Source organism: Eubalaena glacialis, chromosome 1, assembly GCF_028564815.1.
Source record: "Eubalaena glacialis isolate mEubGla1 chromosome 1, mEubGla1.1.hap2.+ XY, whole genome shotgun sequence".
NCBI lineage: Eukaryota > Metazoa > Chordata > Mammalia > Artiodactyla > Balaenidae > Eubalaena > Eubalaena glacialis.
Genome location: NC_083716.1, coordinates 126,769,873 through 126,786,246, shown reverse-complemented (window position 1 = coordinate 126,786,246; position 16,374 = coordinate 126,769,873). Strand labels below are relative to the sequence as shown.

Below are 16,374 nucleotides of genomic sequence, written 5' to 3'. Positions count from 1 at the left end.
TTCTGGAGCAGTGTTTTTTTTTTTTTTTTTTGGAGCAGTTTTAACAATGCCTTCAGGGCCCTGCGTTAGGTGGGGCGGCTAGAAATTGTCAGGTCTTGGTGACCAGTTCTTAGCTCAAAGTGGAGGCAGGCTTGGGAGGTAGGGTTATGGCACAGGATACTAGGTAGAATGTTTTGGGTATTCATCACTAACATTGTGAAGTGGTGTCTACACTTTAATAAAATATGATGAGGATGACAGCATTCAGAACAGCAAGTTCCCATGTAGGCACTTAGGCTCCTTTTGGAGGGGTTAGTTTGATAGGGTTAGTTCTTACCATGAACTATAATAGGAAAAGCTTTCAAAGATGGTTTAGCATCACTTGTATTTTCTGATCTACAATGTCCACTGTCCATCTTACCTAAAATACCAGTGGACAAAGAAACACTTAAGATGACCATTCTTCCAAGAGACAACTATGAGAAGAAAATCGTTTCATCTACCTGCACAATGAAACAGTGAACCACATTTTAATTAGAGTTTGGGTTCATTTATTTTTCCTCACTTCGGATAAAAAAGATGAAACACTATGAGTAGTGTATAAGTACTAGAGAAGGCTGAAGATTGGGTAAAATCTGATACTTAGCCCGAACAAAACTCAAACCAATTTTAAATTTCTTTCATTTTCCCCACCTTCCTGTTTTACTATTCATTTAAAAATTCTTAATGACAAAAGGAAATTTCCATCTTTTGAGAAACACAGTGAAGAGTCTTGAGAGACATTCATTGTGCAAACGTTTCATGTCATTTCCTCTAGTTTTTTTTTTTTTTGATGTTCCAACTCTGTACTTCATGACAAGGATTTACAGCTTAAAGAACATCAAAAAGGAATGGTTTCAGACAGTGTCTTAAAATAGACTAAAAAGAAATTCCACAGAGCTATCATTTAGTGCTTCTAAAACTTATTTTAAACATTTTAGAAAGGAGATATGTTTTAGAAGTAATGAGAACCTATCACATTCTGTTTTTTAATAGTCTCTTACTTGAAACTGTAATTGTCACCTATCTCCCCAGCAGCTGAATATGTGACTTAAATGGAAGTAAAACTGCTTGACTTATATTGTCCAGAAGTTTTAAAGTGTGCTTCATTTGAGGGGAAAAGGGATTTTGAGAGAACACTTACTTCTTTTTATCAATGTTCTTTCAAAATAAATATGAAGTCATTTTAAAAAACTAGGAAATCAGAGCTACCAAATAACTTAAAATCACTCCTAAAGCAGAGAAACTTAACATCTAATTCCCAAAAGAAGACATCATTCTATAGTAGAGGCATTGAGAAATGCTGGAGAAGTTCTAGAAATAATTCAGCAAATTAATCACCATTACCTTCTTTAGATCTGGCCATTCTTTTGGTAGAATATGACTGTGGATGTCAATTTTCATCTCCACGGGATCAGAGGAGATGCATGTAAAGAAAGAAGTTTTGATATGAAGAGGTCTTCATGAAAACCATGGAGTTAATTGATTTACTTCATCCTTACAGCTGCCTTCAGGCACCACTCAGTATGCCTGCTCAGCCGGTATAGATCCATTGGAGCTGCCTTCTTAAAGTCCACAGTTCTGTTTGTCGGTCGACTTGGCTTTGGGTCAACAACTCTTCGGTAATCAGGACTCCAGGCACAAAATTAAAAAAAAAAAAAAAAAACTGTACTAAACCCCGTGAGGTCAAATGTACTGCAGGCTGCTTTTGAGTTACAGCAGGTCAAAAATGGACTAATCTTTGTTTTTGAATATTTTAATTTTTATCAAGATATACATAGTTAAAAATCAAATATCAGAAGACTTTTAAAGAAAATAATAGATCCCTGACTCATCTGTTCTTATTCTTGGTTTCATTCCCCAGAAGAAACCAATTGTAATGCTTTTGCTTTTTGTATGGTAGTTACCTCTAGGTCTTTAAACAATACTTAGCAATTGGCTTGTTCATGAAAATCTAGCATGTTGAAACGTGTGGAGGAAGTTTCATCTTTACTTTTAAATCATAGAAAGAGCCCATACTTGGTATATGTTATTTCCTCCATTGCCTTTTCTTTCATTTGTTCATTCATGCATTTGACAAACTTTTACTGAGAACTACTATGTGCTGAGAATATAAGGTTGAATGAGAGATAAAATGATACGTACATTGTTACAGGTATTTGTACAGAGTGTAAGTGTAGGGAGAAGTAGAGGGTTGTCAGAGCAGTTTGGGGAGGGCTTCCACTGGAGCATAAAGGGAGGCTTATGGTCATGCTTCCAAAGAGAGCCTGGTGCAAAGCAACCCTTTATTGTTCTGTGTTTGTCCTTTCCTATTCCTGGAAAGCTTAAAATGTTCAGGGGACCTAAGGACACTGGCAAAACCTTGAACCTGCTTTGGAATGCTTCCGTCAGCTCAGTCTCCACAATGAAGGGACTAGGTAGTTTAAAAAAAACAGCCTTCCTACTAGGCTATTCAACTAGAATCTGGATAAATTTTAACATTCTTTTCAACTAGATTCTGGATAAATTATAACAACTATATGTTTAAATGCTTGCTCAGCTTGAAAGAAAATACAGGAGATCCTCAAGATCATTTTTGTAAAAAGTTCAATGAGCTTAAGCAAATGAATGAGCCTTAAAATAACATGGAGGCACATGCCAATACTCAGAGTAAGTGTAAGCAGTTTTAAAGCACTTTCTATGGGCTAGGCACTGTTCCAAGCATTTTACTCAAATGAATTCATTTATTCTTTTTTTTTTTTTTTTAAACATCTTTATTGAAGTATAATTGCTTTACAATGGTGTGTTAGCTTCTGCTTTATAACAAAGTGAATCAGTTATACATATACATATGTTCCCATATCTCTTCCCTCTTGCATCTCCCTCCCTCCCACCCTCCCTATCCCACCCCTCTAGGTGGTCACAAAGCACCGAGCTCATCTCCCTGTGCTATGCGGCTGCTTCCCACTAGCTATCTATTTTACATTTGGTAGTGTATATATGTCCATGACACTCTCTCACCCTGTCACATCTCACCCCTCCCCCTCCCCATATCCTCAAGTCCATTCTCTAGTAGGTCTGTGTCTTTATTCCCATCTTGCCACTAGGTTCTTCATGACCTTTTTTTTTTTCCCTTAGATTCCATATATATGTGTTAGCATACTGTATTTCTTTTTCTCTTTCTGACTTACTTCACTCTGTATGACAGACTCTAACTCCATCCACCTCATTACAAACACCTCCATTTCATTTCTTTTTATGGCTGAGTAATATTCCATTGTATATATGTGCCACATCTTCTTTATCCATTCATCCGATGATGGACATCTAGGTTGCTTCCATGTCCTGGCTATTGTAAACAGAGCTGCAATGAATATTTTGGTACATGACTCTTTCTGAATTATGGTTTTCTCAGGGTATATGCCCAGTAGTGGGATTGCTGGGTCATATGGTAGTTCTATTTTTAGTTTTTTAAGGAACCTCCATACTGTTCTCCATAGTGGCTGTAACAATTTACATTCCCACCAACAGTGCAAGAGTGTTTCCTTTTCTCCACACCCTCTCCAGCATTTATTGTTTCTAGATTTTTTGATGATGGCCATTCTGACCGATGTGAGATGATACCTCATTGTAGTTTTGATTTGCATTTCTCTAATGATTAATGATGTTGAGCATTCTTTCATGTGTCTGTTGGCAATCTGTATATCTTCTTTGGAGAAATGTCTATTTAGGTCTTCTGCCCATTTTTGGATTGGGTTGTTTGTTTTTTTGTTATTGAGCTGCATGAGCTGCTTGTAAATCTTGGAGATTAATCCTTTGTCAGTTGCTTCATTTGCAAATATTTTCTCCCATTCTGAGGGTTGTCTTTTGGTCTTGTTTATGGTTTCCTTTGCTGTGCAAAAGCTTTTAAGTTTCATTAGGTCCCATTTGTTTATTTGTGTTTTTATTTCCATTTCTCTAGGACCTGGGTCAAAAAGGATCTTGCTGTGATTTATGTCATAGAGTGTTCTGCCTATGTTTTCCTCTAAGAGTTTGATAGTGTCTGGCCTTACACTTAGGTCTTTAATCCATTTTGAGTTTATTTTTGTGTATGGTGTCAGGGAGTGTTCTAATTTCATACTTTTACATGTACCTGTCCAATTTTCCCAGCACCACTTATTGAAGAGGCTGTCTTTTCTCCACTGTATATGCTTGCCTCCTTTATCAAAGATAAGGTGACCATATGTGCATGGGTTTATCTCTGGGCTTTCTATCCTGTTCCATTGATCTATATTTCTGTTTTTGTGCCAGTACCAAACTGTCTTGATTACTGTAGCTTTGTAATATAGTCTGAAGTCAGGGAGCCTGATTCCTCCAGCTCCATTTTTCGTTCTCAAGATTGCTTTGGCTATTCGGGGTCTTTTGTGTTTCCATACAAATTGTGAAATTTTTTGTTCTAGTTCTGTGAAAAATGCCAGTGGTAGTTTGATAGGGATTGCATTGAATCTGTAGATTGCTTTGGGTAGCAGAGTCATTTTCACAATGTTGATTCTTCCAATCCAAGAACATGGTATATCTCTTCATCTATTTGTATCATCTTTAATTTCTTTCATCAGTGTCCTATAATTTTCTGCATACAGGTCTTTTGTCTCCTTAGGTAGGTTTATTCCTAGGTATTTTATTCTTTTTGTTGCAATGGTAAACGGGAGTGTTTTCTTAATTTCACTTTCAGATTTTTCATCATTAGTATACAGGAATGCAAGAGATTTCTGTGCATTAATTTTGTATCCTGCTACTTTACCAAATTCATTGATTAGCTCTAGTAGTTTTCTGGTAGCATCTTTTGGATTCTCTATGTATAGTATCATGTCATCTGCAAACAGTGACAGCTTTACTTCTTCTTTTCCGATTTGGATTCCTTTAATTTCTTTTTCTTCTCTGATTGCTGTGGCTAACACTTCCAAAACTATGTTGAATAATAGTGGTGAGAGTGGGCAACCTTGTCTTGTTCCCGATCTTAGTGGAAATGGTTTCAGTTTTTCACCATTGAGGACAATGTTGGCTGTGGGTTTGTCATATATGGCCTTTATTATGTTGAGGAAAGTTCCCTCTATGCCTACTTTCTGCAGGACTTTTATCATAAATGGGTGTTGAATTTTGTCGAAAGCTTTCTCTGCATCTATTGAGATGATCATATGGTTTTTCTCCTTCAATTTGTTAATATGATGTATCACGTTGATTGATTTGCGTATATTGAAGAATCCTTGCATTCCTGGAATAAAGCCCACTTGATCATGGTGTATAATCCTTTTAATGTGCTGTTGGATTCTGTTTGCTAGTATTTTGTTGAGGATTTTTGCATCTATGTTCATCAGTGATATTGGCCTGTAGTTTTCTTTCTTTGTGACATCTTTGTCTGGTTTTGGTATCAGGGTGATGGTGGCCTCGTAGAATGAGTTGGGGAGTGTTCCTCCCTCTGCAATATTTTGGAAGAGTTTGAGAAGGATAGGTGTTAGCTCTTCTCTAAATGTTTGATAGAATTCGCCTGTGAAGCCATCTGGTCCTGGGCTTTTGTGTGTTGGAAGATTTTTAATCACAGTTTCAATTTCAGTGCTTGTGATTGGTCTGTTCATATTTTCTATTTCTTCCTGGTTCAGTCTCAGCAGGTTGTGCATTTCTAAGAATCTGTCCATTTCTTCCAGGTTGTCCATTTTATTGGCATAGAGTTGCTTGTAGTAATCTCTCATGATCATTTGTATTTCTGCAGTGTCAGTGGTTACTTCTCCTTTTTCATTTCTAATTCTATTAATTTGAGTTTTCTCCCTTTTTCTCTTGATGAGTCTGGCTAATGGTTTATCAATTTTGTTTATCTTCTCAAAGAACCAGCTTTTAGTTTCATTGATTTTTACTATCATTTCCTTCATTTCTTTTTCATTTATTTCTGATCTGATCTTTATGATTTCTTTCCTTCTGCTAGCTTTGGGGTTTTTTTGTTCTTCTTTCTCTAATTGCTTTAGGTGCAAGGTTAGGTTGTTTATTCGAGATGTTTCCTGTTTCTTGATGTAGGCTTGTATTGCTATAAACTTCCCTCTTAGAACTGCTTTTGCTGCATCCCATAGGTTTTGGATCGTCGTGTCTCCATTGTCATTTGTTTCTAGGTATTTTTTGATTTCCCCTTTGATTTCTTCAGTGATCACTTCGTTATTAAGTAGTGTATTGTGTAGCCTCCATGTGTTTGTATTTTTTACAGATCTTTTCCTGTAATTGATATCTAGTCCCATAGCGTTGTGGTCGGAAAAGATACTTGATACGATTTCAATTTTTTTAAATTTACCAAGGCTTGATTTGTGACCCAAGATATGATCTATCCTGGAGAATGTTCCATGAGCACTTGAGAAAAATGTGTATTCTGTTGTTTTTGGGTGGAATGTCCTATAAATATCAATTAAGTCCATCTTGTTTAATGTATCATTTAAAGCTTGTGTTTCCTTATTTATTTTCATTTTGGATGATCTGTCCATTGGTGAAAGTGGGGTGTTAAAGTCCCCTACTATGATTGTGTTACTGTCGATTTCCCCTTTTATGGCTGTTAGTATTTGCCTTATGTATTGAGGTGCTCCTATGTTGGGTGCATAAATATTTACAATTGTTATACCTTCCTCTTGGATCGATCCCTTGATCATTATATAGTGTCCTTCTTTGTCTCTTGTAATAGTCTTTATTTTAAAGTCTATTTTGTCTGATATGAGAATTGCTACTCCAGCTTTCTTTTGATTTCCATTTGCATGGAATATCTTTTTCCATCCCCTCACTTTCAGTCTGTATGTGTCTTTAGGTCTGAAGTGGGTCTCTTGTAGACAGCATATATATGGGTCTTGTTTTTGTATCCATTCAGCCAGTCTGTGTCTTTTGGTGGGAGCATTTAATCCATTTACATTTAAGGTAATTATCGATATGTATGTTCCTATTCCCATTTTCTTAAATGTTTTGGGTTTGTTATTGTAGGTGTTTTCCTTCTCTTGTGTTTCTTGCCTAGAGAAGTTCCTTTAGCATTTGTTGTAAAGCTGGTTTGGTGGTGCTGAACTCTCTCAGCTTTTGCTTGTCTGTAAAGGTTTTAATTTCTCCATCAAATCTGAATGAGATCCTTGCTGGGTAGAGTAATCTTGGTTGTAGGTTTTTCTCCTTCATCACTTTAAGTATATCCTGCCACTCCCTTCTGGCTTGCAGAGTTTCTGCTGAAAGATCAGCTGTTAACCTTATGGGGATGCCCTTGTGTGTTATTTGTTGTTTTTCCCTTGCTGCTTTTAATATGTTTTCTTTATATTTAATTTTTGATAGTTTGATTAATATGTGTCTTGGTGTGTTTCTCCTTGGATTTATCCTGTATGGGACTCTCTGTGCTTCCAGGACTTGATTAACTATTTCCTTTCCCATATTAGGGAAGTTTTCAACTATAATCTCTTCAAATATTTTCTCAGTCCCTTTCTTTTTCTCTTCTTCTTCTGGGACCCCTATAATTCGAATGTTGGTGCATTTAATGTTGTCCCAGAGGTCTCTGAGACTGTCCTCAGTTCTTTTCATTCTTTTTTCTTTATTCTGCTCTGCAGTAGTTATTTCCACCATTTTATCTTCCAGGTCAGTTATCCGTTCTTCTGCCTCAGTTATTCTGCTATTGATCCCATCTAGAGTATTTTTAATTTCATTTATTGTGCTTTTCATCGTTGCTTGGTTCCTCTTTAGTTCTTCTACGTCCTTGTTAAATGTTTCTTGCATTTTGTCTATTCTATTTCCAAGATTTTGGATCATCCTTACTATCATTATTCAGAATTCTTTTTCAGGTAGACTACCTATTTCCTCTTCATTTGTTAGGTCTGGTGTGTTTTGACCCTGCTCCTTCATCTGCTGTGTGTTTTTCTGTCTTCTCATTTTGCTTATCTTACTGTGTTTGGGGTCTCCTTTTCACAGGCTGCAGTTTCGTAGTTCCCGTTGTTTTTGGTATCTGTCCCCAGTGGCTAAGGTTGGTTCAGTGGGTTGTGTAGGTTTCCTGGTGGAGGGAACTAGTGCCTGTGTTCTGGTGGATGAGGCTGGATGTTGTCTTTCTGGTGGGCTCGTCCACGTCTGGTGGTGTGTTTTGGGGTGTCTGTGGCCTTATTATGATTTTAGGCAGTCTCTCTGTTAATGGATGGGGCTGTGTTCCTGTCTTGCTAGTTGTTTGGCATAGGGTGTCCAGCACTGTAGCTTGCTGGTCGTTGAGTGAAGCTGGGTCTTGATGTTGAGATGGAGATCTCTGAGAGATTTTCGCTGTTTGGTATTACGTGGAGCTGGGAGGTCTCTTGGGGACCAGTGTCCTGAAGTTGGCTCTCCCACCTCAGAGGCACAGCCCTGATGCCTGGCTGGAGCACCAAGAGCCTTTCATCCACACGGCTCAGAATAAAAGGGAGAAAAAATGGAAAGAAAGAAAGAAAAAGGATAAAAGAAAATAAAATAAAGCAATTATAATAAAAAATAAGAAAAAAATTATTAAGAATAAATTTATTAAGAAAAAAATTTTTTTTACTTTTTAAAAATAGATTTATTAATTTTTTATACTAAAAATAAGAAAAAATTTATTACGAAAAAAATTTTAATTTTTTAAAAATAAAAAATATGAAAAAACTTATTAAAAAAATTTTTTTTTAATTTTTTAAAAATAGAAAATAAGGAAAAAATTATTAAGAAAACATTTATTAGGGAAAAAAATTTTTTTTAAGTAAAAAAAAAAAAAAAAAACAAAAAAAAACGGACGGACCTATCCCTAGGACTAACAGTGAGAGCAAAGCTATACAGACAAAATCTCACCCAGAAGCATACACATATACACTCACAAAAAAAGGAAAAGGGGAAAAGTTAATATATCCTGCTCCCAAAGTCCACCTCCTAAATTTGGGATGATTCGTTGTCTATTCAGGTATTCAACAGATGCAGGCACATCAAGTTGTTTGTGGAGCTTTAATCCGCTGCTTCTGAGGCTGCTGGGAGAGATTTCCCTTTCTCTTCTTTGTTCGTACAGCTCCCGGGGTTCAGCTTTGGATTTGGACCCGCCTCTACATGTAGGTCGCCTGAGGGCGTCTGTTCCCCGTCCAGACAGAACGGGGTTAAAGGAGCAGCTGATTCGGGGGCTCTGGCTCAGTCAGGCTGGCGGGAGGGAGCGGTACGGAGGAGGCGGGGCGAGCCTGCGGCGGCAGAAGCCGGCGTGACGTTGCAGCAGCCTGAGGCGCGCCGTGCGCTCTCCCGGGGAAGTTGTCCCCAGATCACGGGAGCCTGGCCGTGGCGGGCTGCACAGGCTCCCGGGAGGGGCGGTATGGAGAATGACCTGTGCTCGCCCACAGGCTTTTTGGTGGCGGCAGCAGCAGCCTTAGCGTCTCATGCCCGTCTCTGGGGTCCGCGCTGATAGCCGCGGCTCGCGCCCGTCTCTGGAGTTCGTTTAAGCGGCGCTCTGAATCCCCTCTCCTTGCACGCCGCGAAACAAAGAGGCAAGAAAAAGTCTCTTGCCTCTTCGGCAGCTGCAGACTTTTTCTCGGGCTCCCTCCCGGCTAGCTGTGGTGCGCCAGCCCCTTCAGGCTGTGTTCACGCAGCCAACCCCAGTCCTCTCCCTGCGATCCGACCGAAGCCCGCGCCTCAGCTCCCAGCCCCCGCCCGCCCCGGCGGGTGAGCAGACAAGCCTCTCGGGCTGGTGAGTGCTGCTCGGCGCCGAGCCTCTGTGCGGTAATCTCTCCGTTTTTCCCTCTGCGTCCCTGTTGCTGTGGGATCCACGCTGATAGCCGCGGCTCGCGCCTGTCTCTGGAGCTCGTTTAGGCGGCGCTCTGAATCCCCTCTCCTTGCGCGCCGCGAAACAAAGAGGCAAGAAAAAGTCTCTTGCCTCTTCGGCAGCTGCAGTCTTTTTCCCGGACTCCCTCTCTCTAGCACCGAAGCCCGAGCCTCAGCTCCCAGCCCCCGCCCGCCCCAGCGGCTGAGCAGACAAGCCTCTCGGGCTGGTGAGTGCTGGTTGGCACCGCTCCTCTGTGCGGGAATCTCTCCGCTTTGCCCTCCGCACCACTGTGGCTGCGCTCTCCTCCGTGGCTCTGAAGCTTCCCCCCTCTGCTACCCGCAGTCTCTGCCCACGAAGGGGCTTCCTAGTGTGTGGAAACCTTTCCTCCTTCACAGCTCCCTCCCACTGGTGCAGGTCTCGTCCCTATTCTTTTGTCTCTGTTATTTCTTTTTTCTTTTGCCCTACCCAAGTACGTGGGGATTTTCTTGCCTTTTGGGAGGTCTGACGTCTTCTGCCAGCGTTCAGTGGGTGTTCTGTAGGAGTAGTTCCACGTGTAGATGTATTTCTAATGTATCTGTGGGAAGGAAGGTGATCTCTGCGTCTTACTCTTCCGCCATCTTGCCCCTCCTCCCCTGATGTATATCTTGAGTTGTTCTACAGGAACTATGACCCCCACCCAAGTGGTGGATGGTGATTACATGCTGACCACAAGCACATAGAACCCATACTGGTTGGAGCCAGAAAGTTGATGATTAAAACATCACCCTGTTACCTCACCACCAACCAATCAGAAGAAAGTCAACTCTTGCCCCTAATTTTGCCTTTAAAAACTCTTCCCTGAAAGCCATCAGGGAGTTCAGGTCTTTTGAGCATTAGCTGCCCATTCTCCTTGCTTGGTGCCCTAAAATAAATGCTGTACTTGCTTGGTGCCCTAAAATAAATGCTGTACTTTCCTTTACCACAACCCAGTGTCAGTAGATTGGCTTTGCTGCATGGCAGGTGAGCAGACCCAAGTTCAGTTTGGTAATACCACCTCTGCCTGCTAATGCCTTGGGCTCCACAAGAGAGTAAGGAGGGTCTGGGGTAATGGTTTAGAGCACAGACTATAGCATAAATTTATGGACTTTATTTCCCTGAGCAAATTACTTAATTCTCTATGTACTCATCTCCCCATATGTAAAATAGGGGAATAATAAAACCTACCTTGGGGGAATTCCCTGGCAGTTCAGTGGTTAGGACTCTGCACTTTCACTCACAGGGTCTGGGTTCGATCCCTGCTTGGGGAACTAAGAACCCACTGCCTGGGCTTGGCCATAAAAAAAAAAAACAAAAAAACAAAACCCCAAAACCTACCTTGGTCTGTTTTAAGGATCAAATGAGATAAGACATGGAAGGCATATAAAATTATGCCTAGCATAATGTAAGCAGTATATAAGGGTTAGTCATTGTTTTTCATATTACTGTCAACACATAAGCCCTCCAGAATTCAGACAAAACCTCAAGGAAAATGTGTGGGTAAGGGAAAACCTGAAATAACTGTGATTAAGTTTCTGCCATCTGATGACATAAGGATTTGTATCAACAGTTGAGAGAGATTATAGAAAAGTAGAGAAACCTACATTTTGCATGCATTTATACAATGGCACACTGGAAATTTTTGCAAGCTCCACTTGGAATTCCAGGTGTTATTATATGGGCAGGGAAGTTTTTGGGTGGAAGTTGGGGTTGATAATTCCACGATATATAGGCCATATTATCAATGGATGTGAGCCACCTGAGGAAGCCTGGAGTAGTGGAGACCAAAGTTTAGGTGGAGGGTTAGCTCAGGGGGGACAGGAAGTGATGAAGACCAGAGTACAGGTAGAGGGTTAGCTTTGGAGAGGAGCGATCACCTGTCTTTTTGAGGGTGAAGGGAGAGATGAAGTGATACAAGGGGCCATGATGTGTCAGATGAAACCTCAACCATCAAGGGCTAATACCTATAGTCTTTCTGAGGTGGGAAGTGAGGTAGTCTACTGAGTCAGTGTTAGGAGTTTAAAAAGAAAAGGAAGAAAGGAAAGAAAGGAACAGCTTTACAATGGCATTTGAGTTGCTTGCTAGGTGATGAACAGCAACATCAGGGCTACAGTGTAGTTGGACTTTAAGAATGTTCAATAGAAAACCACTTGAAAACACACAAAGGAATTTTTAGTCTAGGACAAAATGCAGCTATAAATGCACACAGTGGTTCTATTAGAGTAGTGAGAGTCTGAATTATTTTTTTAATCTCTGTATTTTCAAAATATTTCATAATGAAGTTACAATACTCTGATCATTGGAAATGTTTATAAAAATATATTTTAAAGGAATTTATGATGTGTCACATTGTCAGTGTTCTCAAAAGTCACCATACCTAATGTCATTTTTGACCATGAGTCACAATGATTTGTCTTCTCTAAGCAGTTTTTTGTTTGTGTTTTTCTTTTTTTGGCTGTGCCTTGCAGCATGTGGGATCTTCGTTCCCCGACCAGGGGTTGAACCCGTGCCCCCTGCAGTGAGTCCTAACCACTGGACCACCAGGAAATTCTTCTAAGCAGTTTTATCAACGCTCTCATCTCACTCTGATAACCTAGGCATGATTTACCTTACCTATTTGTCAATAATCCCACAGTGATGTATATTCTACTCCAGTTGCCCCCTGAACCATTTTTTAAATCTACTGCAGAAACCAAGAATTAAGATTCAATTCAGGATCTCTTCTGATTACATTAGCTTTTGCCAAATCAGAGTAACCTAATAAGATTCTACATTCATAGAGAGCTATGCCTAGTGGAACTCAGGAAAAATGATTGGCTCACACTAAATTAGATTTATGAGTGTCAACCTAAAAACTAGTGGTACACTTGAATTTTATTCATATTTTTTTCTCTGTGACTTTGAATCAGAGATCAGCTCTCCTCTCTAAGTCTCTTCATTCACAATTGCCATAATTGATGCCTAATTCGGAAATGAGGTGGTAGGCATTTACGTAATGGGGGATTATGTGTTATTCACTCATAATGACAATGCTAGGGCTGTCAATCGTTGCACGCTTTTACAGTGCTATGGAGGGGAGAAGCAGAAATGAATGCATGTGAAATCCATCACCTGAAGTGCGTTTAGAAAAGAATGAATTCCACTCTAGACTTACTCGGAGCTCTGATGATAGAAAATAATAACTTTTATCCCGTGGGGTTGAGGATGGATTGGGAAAGACTCTCAGTCTTAACCCCCAAGTGGTAATCACTAGGGGAACGTTAAAAATATTGACCTACCTCCCCGCAACCCTTGCCCCTGTCCCTGCTTGCCCTGTCCAGGGAGGCCTAATTAAATTTGAATTTATAAACAGTGAATAATATTTTTAGTATAAGTATTTCTCAAATATTGCATGGGACATACTTATACTAAAAAATTCATTATTTATCTGAAATTCAAATTTAACTATGCATCCTGTATTTTTTACTTGCTGAATCTGGCATACACACACCCTCCCTCCCCCATCCCCAAACCAGATTCAGAATTAAAAGGTCTGGTATTTTTAAAAAGTTCCTCAGGTGATTCTAATGTGCACCAAGATTCAGAAACACTGTGCTAAACCTTAAAATGTTCAAGCGGCAAAGCTCTGGAAGCTGAGGTTGGCAGAAGGCAAACTAAAACAGGAAAGAAGAGAATGGGAAATGATTGTTAAGACAGGTCAGTAGAACCCATCACAACTTCTTTGAAGTCTTCTATTTTTTTGTCCTATGTTCTATATTTGTTATAATTTATTGAGGAGAACATTTACACTGCATCTATAGCCTCTCTGAACTACCATAACCTTGACTGATGCTGAGTGAGCAATTCTTGGTGGTTATGCAGGGAGGTGTAGCCATGCTCTGTGTCAGTGACCCTTCCTGCCCCCCTCCAAACTATGTCCCCTGGTGACAGGGCTGACTGAACTTGAGGGAGACACACAGCCCAAGACAATCAGTTTATAGTCTGTACAGTGGCCTATAAGGTACCGCGGTACAAGAGTTCTGCCCAGTAGGGTGATGATGATTGAACTAGACCAGACAGATTCTCTCTGTGTGCATTTTATTTCTGGATACAGAGCACCAGATGTTTGATAGTGGAAGCAGAATCAATCGGGATAGGTTAGGTCAGTGGTGCTCAAACTTCAGTGAGCATTAGAATACTTTGCAGGGCTTATTAAAACACAGATTGCTGGTCCTCACTTCAGAGTTTCTGATTCAGTAGGTCTGGGCTGGAACCCAAGAATTTGCATTTCTAACAAATTTCTGGGTGATACTGCTGATTTTGATTCCAGGAACACACTCTGAGAATTATTGGGTTAGCTTCTGCTGCAGTAACAAACAAGCCCTGGATCTCAGTGGTTGAAGGAAACAAAGGTTTATTTCTTGTTTGGGCCACGTGTTTGTTGTGGGTTGTCTGGGTGCTCAGCTTCCAATGTCAATGTCAGCTTCTTCACTCCGAGACCCAGACTGATGGAGCAGCCACTGTCTGGAACATCCTGGCCACCACAGCAGAAGACACAGGGAGTGCGTGGTGAAGCACACCCAGGCTCTTAAAGTTTCCCCTGGAAGTGACATGTGTCACTTCTACTCAATTGCACTGACCAAAGAAAATCATACGGCCCCACATAACTTCTAGTGGAGCAGGTAAACACAATCTTATTTGTTTAGAAAGAGAGAGAACTAGAAGCTTTGCAAACTGCCGTAGTGATCAACCAGCAGCTGGAACTAAAAAAGACACACAGAAAGAGACCAGCACACAGAGGGCATGAGACCATCGGAGCCAGGGATTGAGGAAAACCCTGGCTGGTTGGATGGTAGAGGCAGGGGTGATTAAAGACAAGGCATGGATATACAGAGTTATATAATGGTTGATGGCAGCTGTTGAAGCTGCTTTTGATCCTGAACCACCTCTAAAGCTGTTGCATTATGTTCTGATCACCATGGATGTGTTAATATAGGTGTTCACACATCCCTGTGAGATTCTCAAATCCTTATTCCCACATACACCTGTAAGCTTGTAAAGCCTTCTCCCATGGGATCTCATCACATAACCAAGTCACCACCAACAAAGCGTGTCCCAGCAATTAAATTAATATCAAGGTAATCTGGGTCTCCAACTTGTAGATCTCAAACACCATGAAGTGGACATATAGACCAAAATAAAACATCTTACAATTTTTTTTTAATTTTCATTTTATATTGGAGCATAGTTGATTAACAATGTTGTGTTAATTTCAGGTGTACAGCAGAGTGATTCAGTTATACATATACATGTATCTATTCTTTTTCAAATTCTTTTCCCATTTAGGTTATTGCAGAGTATTGAACAGAGTTCCCTGTGCTATACAGTAGGTCCTTGTTGGTTATCTGTTTTAAATATTGCGGTGTGCACATGTCAATCCCAAACTCCCAATTAAATTTTTAAAGTACACTTTTCCCACATAAAGCCCCAATTCTGCCCCAGCCCCAGCCTTTGGATTTATAGTTTTTCTCCTTCTTTTCCTTTTCTCCCAACTCTGCACTTCAAAATCCCCAAAATCTGATTTAGCAATACAGGGGGGGGGACCAGCATAAGCAGGCCAGCGGGACTCGTGTGTGGTGGTTGGAGGGGGGAAGGTTTAGAGATCCACTTAGGGTAATAGTCTGACCCATCACAACCTTGGGACAAACCCCCATTACTTTAGGAACCTGAGGGACATTCGGTTCCTTTTACTTAACAGAGTCCAAACAACTTGGGCATGGACTTTCATACCAGGAGTAAATGATTTCTAAGGTGAAGAATGTGTATGCAGGGCTTAAATGTTCTGACAACATTAACAACCAAAAAGAAAGTGGTAAATTTTCATCATTGCTCAACTGCTCATCTTTTGAATTCGAGCCTAGTCATGTCCAAAACATCCCCACTGTGCTGGAATTTAGGGTCTACTTAGTTGCTTTCCCCCCACTGTTTGCTTGTCTAACACATGGGTTTACCATGGACCCTGTGGTTCTTTCTCCTTACTGCTCTCTTCTGTTCAGTAAGTGACTGATTGGGCCTGCATTCTGAATTTTGTCCATGTCCTAGGTTTGCTTCTGTGAACACTTCTAGGGGCAGGCAATAGATCTTTTGGGCTTGAGAAAGAGGGTCCCTTCTCTGGGCTCCATGCTTTAGTGGACTTGGGCTCCTGCCTCTCCTCTGGCCTCAGCCCTCCCTGCAGGGTGAGGACTCCCGGAGACAAATGGACAATGCCCACCTGTAGGCCTCCTTCTCACCATTTAGACATGGCCCTGGAATTCCCAAGGGCTCTGAGCCTGCTTCTAGGGTCTGGGTGGGTCTTGTCCTCAGTCTTGAGGAGCCCAGAATGTGTCACCGCATGCATGCCCCTAGGCCCAAAATATGGCCAAGGGGTGGCTATTTGGAGGTGTGTAAATGGAGCTTGGACATGTGGGCTGGGAGTTTGAGGCCATGAGGGGACCTAGAGGTAAGAAGAGAAAGAGAATGGTTCATGGACCAGGGACCAGAGCTCTCTGCAATATCACAATCGGGCACAGAAGTTCTAAGCACCCAAGAATTTTAACTTCAAACTTGGCCTTCCACAT

The 16,374-nt window shown here is 40.8% G+C and overlaps 1 protein-coding gene and 1 long non-coding RNA gene across 6 annotated transcripts in view; one reads left to right on the top strand and one right to left on the bottom strand.

The window, feature by feature from the left end:
• Positions 1 to 1,603, bottom strand: part of ACMSD (aminocarboxymuconate semialdehyde decarboxylase) — an 87,603-nt gene extending 86,000 nt beyond the window's left edge. For 4 of the 5 annotated variants that reach the window (XM_061199455.1, XM_061199445.1, XM_061199429.1 and 1 more), the window contains exon 1: positions 1,366 to 1,603. In XM_061199455.1, coding sequence (XP_061055438.1) covers positions 1,366 to 1,422 — 57 coding nt within the window. In that variant the 5' untranslated portion in view covers positions 1,423 to 1,603. The remainder of the gene's footprint in view (positions 1 to 1,365) is intronic. The other variant, XM_061199462.1, reaches the window with a different exon arrangement.
• The window catches only part of LOC133097555 (uncharacterized), a 130,712-nt gene that overhangs the window by 87,083 nt on the left and 27,255 nt on the right, over positions 1 to 16,374 (top strand). The window lies entirely within an intron of this gene.